This window comes from Macadamia integrifolia, chromosome 7 (assembly GCF_013358625.1).
Source record: "Macadamia integrifolia cultivar HAES 741 chromosome 7, SCU_Mint_v3, whole genome shotgun sequence".
Classification (NCBI taxonomy): domain Eukaryota; kingdom Viridiplantae; phylum Streptophyta; class Magnoliopsida; order Proteales; family Proteaceae; genus Macadamia; species Macadamia integrifolia.
In genome coordinates this window covers 8134260-8151879 of record NC_056563.1, presented here as the reverse complement: position 1 = coordinate 8151879, position 17620 = coordinate 8134260, and the positions used below count along the sequence as shown (strand labels likewise).

At 39.3% G+C, this 17620-nt stretch overlaps 2 protein-coding genes across 3 annotated transcripts in view; one reads left to right on the top strand and one right to left on the bottom strand.

The window, feature by feature from the left end:
* LOC122084360 (transportin-1-like) overlaps positions 1 to 13235 on the top strand; it is an 81024-nt gene extending 67789 nt beyond the window's left edge. For both annotated transcript variants that reach the window (XM_042652546.1, XM_042652547.1), the window contains exons 21-29: positions 118 to 219; positions 330 to 392; positions 464 to 538; positions 4145 to 4216; positions 4295 to 4419; positions 11085 to 11136; positions 11218 to 11286; positions 11372 to 11431; positions 12464 to 13235. In XM_042652546.1, coding sequence (XP_042508480.1) covers positions 118 to 219; positions 330 to 392; positions 464 to 538; positions 4145 to 4216; positions 4295 to 4419; positions 11085 to 11136; positions 11218 to 11286; positions 11372 to 11431; positions 12464 to 12547 — 702 coding nt within the window. In that variant the 3' untranslated portion in view covers positions 12548 to 13235. The remainder of the gene's footprint in view (positions 1 to 117; positions 220 to 329; positions 393 to 463; positions 539 to 4144; positions 4217 to 4294; positions 4420 to 11084; positions 11137 to 11217; positions 11287 to 11371; positions 11432 to 12463) is intronic.
* A 2237-nt stretch (positions 13236 to 15472) lies between these two features.
* On the bottom strand, positions 15473 to 16390 carry LOC122083876 (WEB family protein At1g75720-like). Its single transcript, XM_042651801.1, has one exon. It carries the CDS (start codon positions 16288 to 16290, stop codon positions 15601 to 15603), a length of 690 nt encoding a protein of 229 aa, XP_042507735.1. The 5' UTR covers positions 16291 to 16390; the 3' UTR covers positions 15473 to 15600.
* Positions 16391 to 17620: the final 1230 nt, after the last annotated feature.

Below are 17620 nucleotides of genomic sequence, written 5' to 3'. Positions count from 1 at the left end.
GGGGGGGGAGTGGGGATTCATTGCGACCTCTGGTAATATGTGTTAATTGTTCTTTACGCACTTTATTCATCTCTCAACAAAAGCACTTCCCTTATAGTCATAGAAATTGTTTTGTAGGTTGCAAACGGCAATTTGAGGGATCTACTTCTACAATGTTGCATGGATGATGGTCCTGATGTCCAGCAAAGTGCCTTTGCTCTTCTAGGGGACCTTGCAAGAGTGAGTTGTTAGATTTATTATTGTAGGCTTAGAAGGTTTTTTCGATTTAAGAAGTGTTATATTCTTATTAATGTTTAACATAACCTCCGGTTTGTGATGATTTATTCCAGGTTTGTCCTGTACATTTGCAGCCTCGTTTGTCAGAATTTCTCAACGTTGCAGTGAAGCAACTGGTATGCAGAATTTATTATCATGTTTCCAAACCTTATTTTTGGTTGCCTGACATGATATGTGCTTTGTGCAGAATACTCCTGAGCTGAAAGAGAATGTTTCAGTTGCAAATAATGCATGCTGGGCAATAGGCGAATTAGCAGTTAAGGTAGGTTCATGCTTCGATGCTGCCATCATACAAAGCTCTAGTGAACTGTTTCTCAGTGCTGTGATTTCTGTTAGGGGAGTTGGTGTATAGCCAAGTTGACAATAGAAATAAACCGGAGCTAAAAGTTATGACCAAACTAGTGTAAAAGGTAGTTCATTCTTCGTCATGATAAGAAACAGAATTAGTCATACTGTGAGATTTCAGGAAATATTTTAGATTCCCATTCTCTACCTCATAAGGGAAGGCTCACTTGTATATATTGGCAATATTGGTCCTAAAGAAAATTATATAAGCTGCTAAATGCATCCACTTATTCTTTTCAATTTTCTAAAGCTGAAGACAACTTTGTATGAATGTTCTTAAACAAAGTACTAGAGATGTAACACTTTCCTAGGAAAACTTCATGATTAGAATAGATTCTTCAACATAGGGTTGATTTCCTATAAGATGTTCTTATTGGCGTAAATTCCTAGTTCCATCACACTTTCTGGGGGAAGAATTATTGACCAAATTTACATAATGCTAAACCCATACATAACAGATTCACTGAATTAACTGCATCTTTATCCTAGATTTTCATACTTAATGGTCATCAACTTCTTCAAACTTCTAAAACAACCAAGTGGAAGGTGCCAGCAGGGCAGCTGTTAAGGGCCTTTGCTAGTTGTAGCTAGATCTTGGGATGGAATCCTGCCTTCACCTGGGGTGTGGGTTGGGGTGTGTATATATAGCTTTCCTGACCCCCCCTCCCAATAAAAAGAAAAAAAGGGAATGAAAATGTTGCAATCGTTCCTTAGTTGAAGGAGAAGATCTTGTGATGGAAACATCTTTTTTTTTTTGGCTGAATAAATGCATTCCTTACCAAGAGAGAAGAAATAAATACAGCCCCCCGGGGGGGGGTGGGAGGGGGAAAGGAAAGCAAAGGTCCCAGACTTCAGTGGAGATTGGGTTCTTGATCACAGATCAAGGGAGGTCCCTGGAAGAAACAATGTGACAATTTCTAGGGGAGGGGGGACAAGATAAAGGGACTTTCAAAATCTTAGCTTTTACATCAAAAAAGATGGAGCTCCAAATCTTTCCAAGCGGACGGGAGTTGGAGTTCCATTTCCTATGATTTCTCTCCATCCACATTGTTGTTGCTGAACTAACCTACAGAGTGAGTCTCACAATAAGCAGAAAATTTTTAGACTTCATTCAGAATACATTATTGCAAAGGTTTTGTCTATAAGAATTAGATATGTGCTCAACGAGACATCTGCACCAAAACCAATGTAGGGTGCCTTTGTTGAAAATAAACATTTCCTGGATGAGATTTTGCGGCCAATAAATCTGTGCAGGATTTGCAGAAATCAGGCAGGGAAGGGATTTAGTGTGTACGATCTCAAGAAAGCTTATTACAACAAGATGGACCTTTCTTGACTATGTCCTGGATATGACAGGCTTTGGAATGATCTGGAGGAAGTGGGTTGGGCCTAGGCATTTTGAGGCTGAGGAAAGATTTAGGCAGGGAAGGGATTTTGTGTTTACGATCTCAAGAAAGCTTATTACAACATGAATGGACCTTTCTTCACTATGTCCTGGATATGACAGGCTTTGGAATGATCTGGAGGAAGTGGGTTGGGCCTAGGCATTTTGAGGGTGAGTGAGGAAAGGTACCCTTGTTGCCAAATGGGTTTGGAGGTTCGGTAGCGTAGTTTCCTTTGGCATAGGGTCATTGAGTCATGGCATGGATGGGAAGGTTGATGCAGGCTGTAATAGGAGGGAAACTTTATTTAGTTACTGGAAAAGTAACTCTAATGTTGGTCCAAAGATGGATAGGATATATGGAGGGTGCATGAATCGTTTTGTAATATGGGTTCAAGTTGTACTCTTTAGTTTGTAGTCAATTGAGGGTTCTTTTAACCAAACAAGTTTGTACTCTTTAAGGGATCTTCTAACGCTACGCTCCCAAGACAGCCAACCATTATTGAAAACAGCACACTGCAATCCTTCCCCAATATTTTCCTTTCAAATAATCTGGTGCATATATGCTCCCCATGAGTGTAAACGTCTACTTTTGGTGATGGGTCTTCAAAAGGTGAACACTCAGAATAACCTTCAATCTAAGACACATAATCGGTCTACTTCATGGAACATCTCTAGTGTGCTTTTGTGACTAGGGAGAATGAGTCTTTCACCTATTCATGCACTTCAGTTTTGCTAGACAGTAGACGGTTTGGAACCAAGTTCTTATCTTTTTGGTATAATGAGGCCTTCCCCCAGATATTACTTTCATTATGGAATGGCATCCACCTACAGTGGCCCAAAGAGGAAGATTATTGTGGAGATGTCTTCTGGAAGGGGTTGATACATGATTTTGCTAGAGAGTGGAGTAAAAAATTGGGGAGAGGTGGCCAATATAAGACCTCAAAAAATTATGGTTTGGAGTTTGGGAGGACCATTGGTTGGTTTATACTAAACTTTGATGGGTGTTCCCTTGGTTTCCTGTGTGAAGCAGGGAGTGGGTTATAAGGAACTGTTGGGATGAGGTCATAATTTTCTATGCTGCCCCAACAAGTGTAGCTGACTCCACAGAGGCTGAGTTGTGAGCTCTGATATTGGGTCTTGAGCTAAGTACCACCTTGAGGGTCAACACATGTTAGAATATGGGTACTTTAGGAAATATGTATATTGCTGTCCTATGGTGGAATACTTATGTAAGGGTGTGACTGGTACATGGTTGTCAAAGCACTAGGCGACCCAAGGTGTTGGAGGGCCTTCCTAAGCACTTAGGCGTATTGGTATTTTTTTTTTTTTTTTTTTTTAATGTATCCATTATATTTACTACTTCTAGTTTAGAAAATAGCCAAATAGGATATAAGCAATCATATAATTCCTACTTATATGCCACTCAAAGAATCATGTCAATGCAATATAGTAAAATTATGCAAGCAATAATCTAATCTGAGAAAACCAACAAATAATGAACGAAGTATAGAATATAAATTGTATAAAGAAGCTTTCAACAACAACAGCTCAGCCTTATCCCAACTGAATGGGGTCGGCTACATGGATCCTTACCCTCCAATCAGTTCTATTTGTCATACTTGATATCAGACAACACGTTGAGTGTCATTCACGTGGGCTCCAATGTCTTGCAACACACATGTTGACAGTTTTCCGACGCTGCAGCTAGAAAAGTTTGTGTACATTGTGGATTTTCCCACCCGAGTTCCCATTTCTTTCTTTTGGTTTTGGTATCTTCCTTTTCTTTATATCATCTCTTTTTCATTTAGTAATAAAATATTGTTCATCGAAGAAATAATAAATGAAAAAGGTAAGCATTTTCAGACCTAATAACAAACTGGCGAATTGGATGATTCAAGTAACTACTGGAAAGGCAGAATAGTCATCTGGTTTCATATAAAAGGACTAAAGACCTTGGATTTTTTAATTCTCAAAATGTATTTGCAATGTTAGCATAGTATCTGTGACTGTAATCAGTGATAGATCCTCTTAAGTTCATTTTTTTCATCTGTGCATAGACAGCGTTGTGATAATTATTGTTGATTTTGCTACTTTTTTAATTTCACGATTGAACCATGTGACTGGTTGGCCTTGTCTCAGGTTCAGAAAGAAGTTTCTCCCATTGTGATGACTGTTGTTTCATGGTTGGTCCCAATTCTCCAGCATGCGGAGGTAACCCCTTGCATTAATCGATCTAATCTTGTTCATTTCTTCTATGGGTTTTTATTATTTATTCTTGATTCTGCTCAGGGGCTCAACAAGTCACTCATTGAAAATAGTGCTATCACTCTTGGAAGATTTGCCTGGGTTTGTCCAGAACTTGTCTCACCGCATATGGAGCATTTTATGGAATCATGGTGTATTGCATTGTCCATGTAAGATTGCCTTTTTCCTCTTTCCATCACCAAAAATTGGGTTTTTAATGTCTTCAATTTTGAGATCATTTACTAGATATCCTCTTGATTAGTTATTCTGAAGGCATTCACTTTGATGTCATAGACTACCGGCAGATGCAGAAAATTTATCACTTTACCAGCTGCTTGTTTACAAATGGTGCTTGAAAAAATCTACTGTTTTATTTCTTTTAGGCCTTGATTGGTTGGCGGAGAGTGGTGTAGGAATCACCGGGCTGGAAATTTCGAACTGTAACGTTTCAGGGTAGTACGTCTGGAGGTATCAAGATACCACGTCATACAATTTTGGCGATTAAAAAAATAAAAGAGTATATCCCTCTCCCTTAGTGTCTTTCCACTTTCGTCGTTCAGGAACAAACACAACAAACACTTCGCCTAATTCGGTATAGGAAAGCTTCCTGGGGTTTTGAAAAGTTGGCTATTTAGATGCCTTGGGAGTGAAAGGCTCATTGTCCAACAAAATCATTGTCTCCCCTTTCTCTCCCTCTCCCAAATCCTTCCAAAATCACATAAAAATTGATTGGGTTTTGGGGGGAACATATGGTAGAGTTATAAAGGAATTGCTTCACCCACATCAACTCACAAGTGACATGAGCCAGGGCAAGATACTCAAGATTCTGTGCTAGACCTAGCCACAACAGCCTGGTTCTTACTATTCCGAAGCACAAGATTTCTGCCAATAAGCTACAATATCTAGTAGTTGATCGTCTATCAACAGGAGATGCAACCCAATCAACATCATAAAAACCTTCAACACGTCCATGTCCATTATCAGAGTACAACAACAGACCACGGCCTAAAGCCTTCTTGAGATGTCAAAATACGAACAACAACCTCCCAATGAGAAATACGTGGAGACAAAAGAAATTGACTGACAACATTGATAGGGAAGGCAATGTCAGGTCGAGTCACGGTCAAATAATTCAACTTATTTACCAACCTTCGATACTTCTCAGGATAACACATCATCTCCTTCAGCTATAAGTTTTATATTTGAGTTCATTAGAGTATCAATATGTTTAGTTCCTTATATATCAGTCTTTGTAAGCAAATCCAGGACATACTTTCTTTGAGAAAGTGAAATTCCCTTCCTTGATTGAGCAACTTCAATACCTAGAAAATACTTCATCTTTCCTAGATCTTTAGTTTGAAAGTGTTGCTGTAAATGCACTTTCAAACTTTGGATTCTTTCAACATCATCCGAAGTGTCATCAACAAACACAATCAAAAATATTTCTCTACGTCAGACTTCCGATAGAACACTGAATGATCACTATCACACCTTGACAGCCCAAATTTACAAACCAAATCTGTGAACCTACTAAACCATGCCCGAGGAGACTGTTTCAAACCATACAAGGATTTCTTAAGCCTGCACACCATTTTAGACTCCCCCTGAGCAACAAACCTTGAAGGTTGCCCCATATATACCTCATACAAATCACCGTGAAGAAAAGCATACTTCACATTAGGGGTGTCAATTCATAAACCGAACCGGTAAAACCGGCCGGACCGAACCGAACCGAAGCCTTATTGGTTCGGTTCGGTTTCGAGTATTGCAACCCCAAAACCAAACCTAACCGAACCCGAAACCAAACCGAAACCGGCTCAAAACCCGGACCGAAACCGAAACCGAAACCAAACCGGTAAGAAACTGAAACACTCCAAAATTCATTAAAAAAATCAAAATTTGCATAGTTTTGTATACATTTGTATGGAAAGTCGAATCCAAACTAGACCAAAAACCAAAACCAACCCGGTTACAAATAGATTTAAGAAACTGAAGACAAACCGAAACCAAACCGCACAGAAACTGAAACCGAAACCAAACTGAAAACGGAATTTCCTTATTGGTTCGGTTTCGGTTTCAACTTTCCCACACCGAAACCGACTCAAGCCGGACTGAAACCAAGCCGGACCGACCGATTGACACCCCTACTTCACATCAAGTTGATACACTGGCCAATGAGACGAAGTTGCAAGAGATGTCAAAAGATAAACAAACGCCAACTTGGAAACGGGAGAAAAGGTATCTAGATAGTCAACACCATAAACCTGGGTGTACCCCTTCACAACCAACCAGCCTTCAACCGAGCAAGAAAACTGTCAGGGTTAATCTTAACCATATAAACCTAACAACAACCGATAGTGGACTTGCCCCAGAGGCAATTGTACAAGATCCTAAGTTTGATTTTCATCCAAAGCAAGCATTTGTGCAGGACTAGATACTGCATTTACAATAGACTTAGGAACAGGATGACAAGAAATAGTTGAAAGACAAGAATACAAAGAAGACGAAAAAACAGAATATGACACAAAATCAGAAATAGAATGTTGGTACAACTCCTAACACCCTTACGTTATGCAATAGGAAGATCTAGACCAGATAAAGGAATACTTGGAGTAGGATCCGTAGACAAAAACAATGAGGCTGCTCCCATAGAGATAGGGGTACTAATGCTTCCAGAGAAAGACGAGTAGAAACCTGCTGATTAGCTGGTGGAGGAGGTGGTGGAATAGAATGATGGTTAACATAAAGTGAAAGATCATCATCCAGTTCAGACAAAACAAATGACTGGCTCATCCGGGTAGGATGTGGACTTAAAGAAGGATACATCAACAGTAACAAAATATTTTTTAAGGATGTGCGAATGACATTGGTATCCTTTTTGGGTACAGGAGTAACCCAAAAGAGACACTTAAGAGCTTTAGGATCCAACTTTGACAAACCTGGACGATGATCACGGATAAAGCAAATACAACCAAAAACATAAGGTGGAAGAACAAAAGTGGGTCAGAAGGAAACAATAAAGAACGACGAATACCACCACGCAGAACATAACAAGGTATATGATTAATAAGATAACAAGCGGTCTAAAACAACATCAACCCAAAATATTTGGCTACCTTCATTTCAAAGAGAGACCAAGCAACCTCTATCAAATGAGGATTCTTCCTTTCAGCAACTCCATTATGTTGAGGAGTATCTGAACAAAAAGACTGATGTATCATACCACAACCATCCATAAACTGAGAAAAATACTCTTTTGCGTTGTCATTGTGTAAAACTTTAATGGTCACATAAAATTGATTTTGAGCTTCAGCAACAAAGGCACAAAAGATGTTAATAACTCAGAATGATTTTTCAATTAATAATTCTAGGTATCTCTAGAATAGTCATCAACAGAAGTAACGAAATACTTAAATGCATCTGAGTGAACCAAAGCAAAAGGGTGCACATATTGTTTATTGGCTCGAGGGAATAGCTTACACGATGTGGCTTTCCAAACTGACAAGACTCACATTCTAAACTAGAAAGAGAACTAAAAAGCGGATCAAGCTTCTGTATACTTTGTAAAGACGAATGGCCCAACCGGCAGTGGACCTAATGAGGGGTCAATACTTAAACAGATAACAAAAGGAGGGTTGTCTTCAAGAAGATACAACCCCCAACTCAATGGCCTCTACCAAGAATCTTCCTCGTCATAAGGTCCTAAAAAACACATGAGTCGGAATGAAAAAATTATAGAACAATTGCAAACATGTGTGAACTTGCTTACAGACAAAAGATTAAATGGAAAATGTGGCAAAATATAGGACAAATTATAACAACAAAGAAGAATTAAGACAAACTGTGCCAATGCATTGACCTTTACAACTGAACCATTTGCTAATGTGACTTCAGTAGAAGGTTCCTTAAAGGAATAAAATATACCTGAAACATCGGACATGTGATGATGTGATATGATGCGCCTGAATCAATTATCCAGGGACAAGGAGAGACATGCAATGGCATGACATATCTAGACAAAAGTAGTAGCAAAAGGTTGAGGATTCTGATTGTACCTTGAAAATCCTTAATCGGTCATCTTGACTATCTTAGCCTCAGATTGTCCAAGTTGAGAAGGCTCAGTTATTGTGGCTGAATTAGCAAATTGCTTCTAAGAAGGTTTTCCATGAAGTTTCCAACAGAAATGTTGAATGGGTCTTGGTCTGCCACAATAGTGGCATGTTCGTACTGCCCCTGAACTATTTGAAGGGTTCCCAGTAGATTGCCCCTTGCTACTACCATTGCTTGTACCACATGGAGCTCCACAATTATTACTCTGTAGTACAAGTACGGTGCTGTCTGCTGGTGTAGGATTATGAGAATTCTCTCGAGATACCTATAAGACTTGAGAAAAGGTATCTGTAAGATATGCTACCTTTTCACGTCCAAGGATCTGAGAAAGAACTCGGTCATACTCTATTCCAAGACCTCCCAAAAATCCCATAACTACAAGCTGCTCTTGCTTGTTCTGCAACTTCTTCACATCACCACTAAGAGGAAGTAGAGAGTTTAGCTCCTCATACATTCTCTTAAAATCAGTGAAGTACTGAGTCAGAGGGAGACCTTCCGATTAATCCTATAAAACTCTTGACAAATTATTCTGTCCAGAATACAGAACATTCAAATACTCCCACAAGGCCACAACTCCTTTTCAATGTTGATGTGAGTAACTATATCAACCATAGAGTTTTCCATCGAGTTCAACAACTGTCCTAAAATTCATGCATCAACAGTATCCCATGTGGTGTTTGTAGCAGACTTCACCTTTGTAAGATGGCTTTGTTGATCAGGACCAATCAATATTAACTGCATAATTTTCTTGCATTGTTGAAAATTAGCAGCTCGTACAAGTTTCTTCTCTGTGATCCTATGGGAGGAAGATGAAACTACCTCCGCAACAACACTTTTTGCTTCACCTTCAGCCATTATCACAGTAGAATAACCAAAAATCGATTTCCAAAGACCTTGCAAAAATCGATTTTGACAAAAATATGCTACAAAGAAAGTCGATCTAAAACCCTGACAAGGAGATAGATCAAAAGAATGATTGATTCAACTTTGCTATGTAGTCCAAACCAATCCAAACAGATGCACAAATCCAAATTTCAACCACAAACATCCACAAATATAGCGAAAAATGAGAATTGACTTAGAGAACAAAACCCTAAACTAGGAAGTCTAGAAATACACTTGCGGTTTTCTGTAGGGACCTCAAATGGTGCTGAAAATTGGGCTGAATGTCCTTGGTATGTGCTGAAGAATTCCCTCAGAGGATTTGAGAAGCAAACCTTAGACCTGGAAGAGGTGCCAAAATCGATTTTGGCAGAGACCAAAACCCTGAATCCCTCAATTCGATTTTCTCCTTGGAGGAAACCCTATCTTCAACCAGTGAATCAAATCAGCAACACATACCACCAATAACTTGAGTCGATCCTCCCAAAAAGATGATTGATTCTGGTCAATCAAGCCTCCATTCAAAAACTTCACAAATTAGGAAATGAAATCACCCCATTTGAAATTCGATATAGCTTCTAGGGTCAACCAGTAACAGCGAATGAAGAAGAGGGGCTGTTACTAGTCAATGTAGTGATAATGAAGAGTTGATTAATTGTAAGGATCAAGCTCTGATACCCTGTACAGTAAGGAAGAAAGTGGAAGAGAAAGACAGATAGCTGTAACTTGGGAGTCACAACCTTAGGGTTGGGACTTCCCACTTCATTCATATGTATAGCAAAACATATCAAAGTCTCGATAGGAAACAAACACATGACAGCAAAGACTTCCCACTTCATTCATATGTATTGCAAAACATATCAAAGCCTCAATAGGAAACAAACACATGACAGCAAAGGACATAACAGCCCCCAAGGGGAGAGGAAGAGAAATCGTAATTCCGTAGGGAAGTGCTAATCCCGGGACTCTCTCTCTCTCCCTTCCCATCACTCGACGTTCTAACACTGGGAATGTTGTAACTGCAGAGCCCCAGTCAAAGTCAGAGTGTTACAACTTGGGGTCCCCTGAAACTCAGAAAAGCATATGGCTAAAACCATGAGATGTGAGAGAGAACTCAATTGAGAAAGAGAATATGGCATTTTGTAACTGCACAGCGCCCTGTTCCTCTCTTCTTTGTGGAGAAGAATATGATATATATATATATATATTAAATTTAAAGCAAATTAGGGGCACATTTGGAAAGTTGAAGAAAAATTGGGGGGGTATCTTTGTCCTATAAAATATTATCCTGTCCCAAGGACAAAGGCCAACCAAATAGGCCGAAGGAGTGGGAAAATGCTACTTGTCTTCATTCTAACCTCCCTGTTTTTAAACCCCCATATCATGTGGGACAAACATGCCCAACTTTTCCACCTCACCCTCCTCTCCAATCGAAAGAAAAATATTCTGCATAGTACAATGGTCAATGTGCACTGTATGTAACACAGTTTCTAGGTTGGGATCGCACTGATACTGGCCGATCCTGCTCCTATTCATATATAAATGCCAACTGCTGGGCAGGGTACCTTGGAACAAACTCCATGAATGTTCTCTGCTTAGGCATGTGCGTTTTCCCCCTTTTTTCTGTCATGGAGTTTACCCCATTTGCCACATAGCCTTTTCCTTAGCACTACTGCAGTGAGGCTCTCAATATCATGTGTCTTTCGGCATATAATGTGTCTATATGCTCTTTTTTCGTTGTTCCTCTTTTTGTTTTCTTTTTTCATTCCACATGTGGGTTTGATATTGGAAATTGAGGGCTAAATGCTCCAAGCATCTTCTCATAAAGAATCAAATGTGGCAGGATACGTGATGATATTGAGAAAGAGGATGCTTTCAGAGGTCTATGTGCGATGGTATGCATGTGCCTTGATTGTTAGGTAGAGGACAGTCAATATCTGAGTATCTCTTACATGTTTATTTTCACACTTTCACAGGTTAGAGCAAATCCATCTGGGGCTTTGAATTCGCTTGTTTTTATGTGCAAAGCTATCTCAAGTTGGCATGTAGGAATAACAGAAACCTTTTCTCTTTTACAAATTGAATCTCCTCCCTCTCCCTCTCCTTTTTATTTTTATGTTTATCTTTCAGGAAATAAGGAGTCCAGATCTACACAGTGAAGTTTGCCAGGTGCTAAATGGGTATAAACAGGTTAGATGTGTTCTTTGTGCAGCATGCAGATGTGGTTTCCTTTAATCTTTAGGAAATTTTGAAGTTTCTTCCTAGATTACAACCTCAACAACAATTTTCTCCTGTAGGGAGCTCATAATTCTCTGAAACTTAATTGTCATTATTACTTTTGTTTTAGTGAGAGGTTTGGGTATTACCATTCTTAATATTTTATTTCACAAGGAACTTTGAAAAGACTTAGTCATACATATGATCATAGAAGTAATCATTTTTATAGTTTTAGCGCCTGAATTTTTTAACTTGTTTTTAATTGTATTACTTTTGCTTCTTTTTTTTTTATAGAACATCTTTATTTTCATTTATGGAGATTTCGTTACTGTCTGCCTGGAAATTCCTGAATGAGTGGTGCAGTTCTTATTGTAGGCCTCTCTGTTATCAATTTAAAAATTTAAAGCAGTTAAGAGGTCCCATATTATATATTGCACATATAGCTTCAAGTAGTTTATAGAAAATGGCCGGAACTGACTCCTTTCAATTGGATAAGTAATAATATCTTATTCAATACATCCTGTCAGAAGTTCGATGGCTATGTAAACTATTAAGATCATTGACTCCTTTCATTGCGTAAGTAATAGAGGCATGATGTGGGGGATGGAGAATGCCCATCAGATAGCAAGCCTCTCTAGTCTGGGCCAAGTTTAGCCTAAACTGAGGCCAAAATATTAGTTTGTCAAAAATTCATGCTTTTGGTTGCCTTTCAGAAAATGGGAAAACACTAGGCAGGGATCACCTAGTGGGAAAAAGAGTATTCAGCTAAAGGATGCTTGCTGAATTAGTAAGTTTACCAGATGTGCCCAATCTGGCCGCTTGGGCTGGAGTGTTATCCTCACCCACATATTTTCTAACCTTGCTGTCCTTCCCGAAGATCTCAGAAATTTGTTGCTAGTTATAATTTGATTTTGATACCACCACCCCCCCCCCCCCCCCCCGGGGCAAAAAATGAGAATGGTGATTAAATTAGTGATGCAACCTTATTTCATCAATATTTAACAGATGCTTGGCAATGGAGCGTGGGAACAGTGCATGTCTGCTTTGGAGCCTCCAGTGAAGGATCGGTTGTCAAATTATCTTATATAATGGTGATCAGTCGAAGGATGTCATGTTTTTCTGCTGGTGATAGTTTCCAGTCTGCTTCTTCAGAACTCTATAGCTATTTTCTTCGATGTCGTCTTTTGTCCATCTTGGGATGGAGCTCTTGATCCGATATAGGTTAGAGCAAAACAGTTGAGGAGAGTGCTACAGTTTTGGAGTAAAGAGGAAATTTGAACCCTAGGTCCTCAAGCAAGCCTGAAGCTGAAGACTGGCCTCGTTGTAACAGCATTTATTTAACAAATACAGGAAACATTTACGAAGCAGAAGAAGCTGAGTTGATGAGATTGGGGAAGGGGGTACGAAGATCAATGTGTGGCTCTAATAGTGTGCTTCTGAAGATATTTCTTTGCCCCAGTTCAGTTGTTTATATTAATGAGATCATATATCTCAGTCCTGTTGGTTCATTGTTTTCTGGTCATAGTTGGTGTTTATACCATGTCAGTGGATAGGTTTTAATATGTGATCCACTGATTAGTCAAAAAGCAGGTTATCTATTAAAAGTTTTCCATTCAATTGCCTATTGTTTGTCTATAGCCTTTTGAGGTTTTAGCTTCCATTTTAACAATTTCTGTATTGCTTCTATTTTACTCTGCAGCAGCATGTCCTGAGAGGTGGATAGTGTCCATGGCCCTATATTTCATTATTTGATGTCAAAATTTCCTTTTTTGTTCTATTTGTACTTCTCTTTTCCAATCATTAAATATCTCTTCTGGGTTGATTTTCATTTTAATTTTCTCCTGTAAAATATGGAAAAATCTTTCTTGACAGTGTAACACAGAAACTAGGTTGCAACTTGCTCCTAGTCATAGGTATGCATTAATTAGTACTTTTAACTTAAATCAACTGACATCGTCATCCGTTTCCTTTTAATGTAGTCAAGTGTTTTATTGCATGCTTGGTTCTATTAAGGAGAGGAGTCCTCCCTGGACTGGCAAGCTAATATCATGTGGAAGGTTAATTTGGCAATTCTGACCATTGGATGATTTTGTTCTTAGACCGATGAAAACTTTCATCGGCTGCCATGCTAGAACTTGTCTTTATATCTCAAATAACTACAGTTTTTCACCAAAAAATAAAACCTCCTTCGCTCAAAATTGTCAAATGGCACGTTGGATGGAACTAAACCATAAGTCCCTTGTTCGGTATGTTTTTTCAGCCTATGTAGAGTTTGCCAAATGGGGTAAAATAGAGCTTTAAAATTCTAGTATCATAGAAGAGTGCACAATGGTGGTTGGAGCATTGTAGCCAGATATGGATATTCATTGGAATGCGTGCAAATCCTTAGGTAGTATGCAGTTGAATTTTAGTTGAAAATTGGACTAGTGACTAATCCACATACTATTTATCCAATGGTTGGGACTTTTTTTAGGGACAATTTATAAGCATTTATCAATATTTTATCTAAAGCTTTATTTTGTTATATGGGCAACTCCCATAATGCCTTTCTTTTTAACAGAAAAGCCTTGGTACCAGATTGAGCGAGAATGGGGTTTCTCGATTGCCATTTGCCAATATAGGAAACGTGCTAAAGAAAGTGGAGTTGGGTTACACCAAACCAACAAAAATACTTGTGATTTTGGAAAGGGGGTCAGTCAAGCAGATTTGTACTCATCGGTTAGAGTTCACCAATCCCTATGGTCTTACCTTTTTTTTTTTTTTTTTTTTGACTAAACCCCTATTGTCGTATCTAATTGTAAAATTTCAGTACAAATGGATGCTGTACGAGATAAAAGTCATTTTTAAGACTTTGCAAAAAATGATAAAATAAGGAGTGATAAGGAGAATGACAGTACATGAGAAAAGTTTAATATAAAGTGAACCATATAATTGAGTTGGCCCTTTAAATTTGACAAGTTGCTAATCAAGAATGTTGATGTATTAATACAATGCTTTGGATTGTGCAGATGGACCTTGCATGTGGCTTTATCCATTGTGCTTCTGATGCCTCTGAGTATAGGACCTGGATCCTCTCCAGTGTGGGGTGGTATCTAGCATACATTCAATGACTGGGAGCACTTGGACATGCACCTTTAGCATACGAGCATGGACCCCAAGGGCTCTCAGCTATCGGATGTGCACTATAGAAGTTCCCACACCCAAGTATACTTGGACACAACTTGGGTAAACTCATATTAGGCAGCTAAATCAGGAAACATTCTTATTCAAGAGCTGGAATGGCTTACGTAAGCCCTCCTTGTAGCAGGAATTTATTTAACTTAAGTCAATCTTGGGCACCATGGACCACCAACAAAGACCAGAATGCTCCCTCGTCACGCGGGGGCCAATGAGGGGATGCACATGGAAATCAACTAGGTGGGATTTTTATACCTTACAGGGACGGGTTCTCTTTTTTCCCTCTTTTGTGTCTACGTGTAGGGCTGCATGACTGGGGAGCGTTCTTTTCCCCATATTCTAGCTATGTTTCAAAGAAATAACAAAATTATTAAGCTGAAGGCATTAAACACACCTACCCAACTTCAACCACTGAAGATAGAACCCTTCTTTTTTGACAATTAGAAGGAAAGCTAGTAGGCATGTCCCAGAGCCAAAGTAGGTGTTGTATTATAACTTCCTAATTTGTGAATGAAGCCATAGTACTAATAGCTCTGTAATACCATTTTAACAATTTAAGATTGTAATTAGAAGGTGAAGGTCATTTGTAGGAGTAAAAAGAGGAAGGTGGTTAATTCATACCAAGTTGACAAATTTGATAAATTCTGAGGGAATTGGAGTTCCTATTTGATCATCCTTTTCATATGATCATAACATGTTGAAAGTTCATCCCTTCTTCACTTATATCTTCCCAGCTATTCCAAAAATTTTAAGGTTAAAAAGAAGAGGGCCTAGACTTGATTAAGCATTTGAAAAAAGAAATACCAATTGATCAGGGATAGCTGATAACACGGATAATGAAACTAAAGACAATCTTGATTGACAACATTGGTACAATATTCAACAGAAACACTCAACTTTGTCAACTTTGGGTTATTGCAGTATAATAACAGTGGCCTTTTTCCTCTCTCTCTCTCTCTCTCTGATTATAGAGTGGAGGACGAATAGAGTGGGTTATGGAAGGTGGAGGAAGACCCTTTCTTCCTTGAGAACAGAAAGTCGCCCACAAGAGGAATTATAGGCTTCTTTTTCATCATTTTCTTTTTCTTCTTTGTGATTCCATAGTAATAACCATGACCTTTCTCCCCAAGATCAAGTATTTTAGCTAGAGATAGAGAGCTCTCTGTCCTAACTATTGGGTCCTTTTTCCACTCCTCATCTTCCTCAATGATTTCATCTTCCCTGTTCTCCCTAACAACTTTAGCTTTTGTAGTAACCGCCTTTGCAGCTGCCATTGCTTCTGCTTGGGCCATCTTAGACATGTTCTTGTGAAGCTCAGCATTTAGTGAAGCCAATACTATCTCTGTCTCTGATTCCCTCTCCTTCAATAGCTTCAACTCTTGCTTGGTCTCCTCCAGTTCAGCTTCTAGCTTCTTCAATGCATTTGCCAGTACATGTTCATCACCTTCAACTTCTTTGGGATTCAATAGGACTGGTTCTTGGATCAATTCCTTTCTGGGGCTGGGGTAATTAACCTTTTGAGAGTAGATGTTGCCGGCTAGAAACCTCTCACCGAATAACGCGACGGCCTCTTTGACTGACCGGAAAGGGCGAGAAGTTTCGACAGTGGAATGATAGGTAGTGATTGTCTTCTCACAAGGGGATAGAGGTTCCATGGAGTGTTTGGGGATGAAAGGTTGGGGGTGTTTTTGAGACCTAGAGAGTGAAGGTTGTCAATGTGAAAGGTGAAATAAGAAATGGGAATATTTGATATATGATGGGTTTTGGAGTTTCTTTGCTTGTACTTCAAAGCTTCAAGAGATGGATGGATGGAGGGAGGAAGGGGGATTGGTTGATGGTGCAAGTCAGTGAGATTTGGAGGTTAGAAGAAGATGACAGCTCACCTAAAGGCCATGGGATTTAGCTTGAGCCTCATTGAACTCAAGAGACCATGTGAAAATAGTTCTTAGAAGTCAAGTATGAGCATTAAATGGACTGGGCCCATCCATTTTCTTTGGCTTAATTTTGAACCTTGGAAACTGAAAGTAGAGATCAAAATTTCCTGATCGGGTGACAGTGGGGCAGGTTAATGGGTCATGGGTGATCCGAGCTGCCCAAACCATATTAAAGTTCTGAAGGGGGCAGGATTGGGAAGCCTTAATGGAGTAATGCGTATGTGGGTAGATGCACGTAGGGGAAAGGGGTTATCAGTAGTAGGGTATTTTGGGGAGTATACTGAAACCTTATATAAGGGTTTGTGAACCCTAGGATAGAGTGGTGAACCTTTGGGGATGAAAACTTTTTCCAGACAATAAATACTCAATGGTTCTATTAGAATCAATTTTAAAAAGAAAAAGAAGAGTTTCGTAATCATCATGATTTTGTAACATATTCGAAAGGATTGAGTTTCCTTTCGCGCTGGTGAGGTGAAGCGATTCCATACCTTAATTAGGAGTATGAATGACTTCGTACAATAAGGGGCAGACTAATTGACCAATAATTTTCTTCACCCTATTTAAAAAATTCTTTTACCCTAGGTCGACTAAAACTTTGTACTATCTAAAATTCTTATCATATTTGATAATTATATTTTTTTAATATAATACTTTTCAAATTAAAGGGGTGATACGGCCAAATTGACTGTCCAATAGGGTAAGGACACGCATCGCCCACTTGGACACGTGTCACCCACCTAATAGAGGCTGCCAGGACTCTACCACGTCAACCGCATGAAGAGAATATCCCCCACGAAAGGGGTAGGACGTATCGGAGTAGGACTCTAAAAGGAAAAGAAGTAGACTCGAGGAAGACTCCTCCTAGGAAAGGGGAAACCCTAAACCCTAAGAGCTATATAAGAAGGACCGGAAGGAAGGGAGAGTTAAGCATCAATACCCACACCATTACTCCTATACAAAAACTGTGCGGCCAATCCCTAACTTGAGCGTCGGAGGACTAATCCCGGGCAAAGCTCCGGGCCTCTGCCGTCTGTGCTTGTGCAGGTCAGCT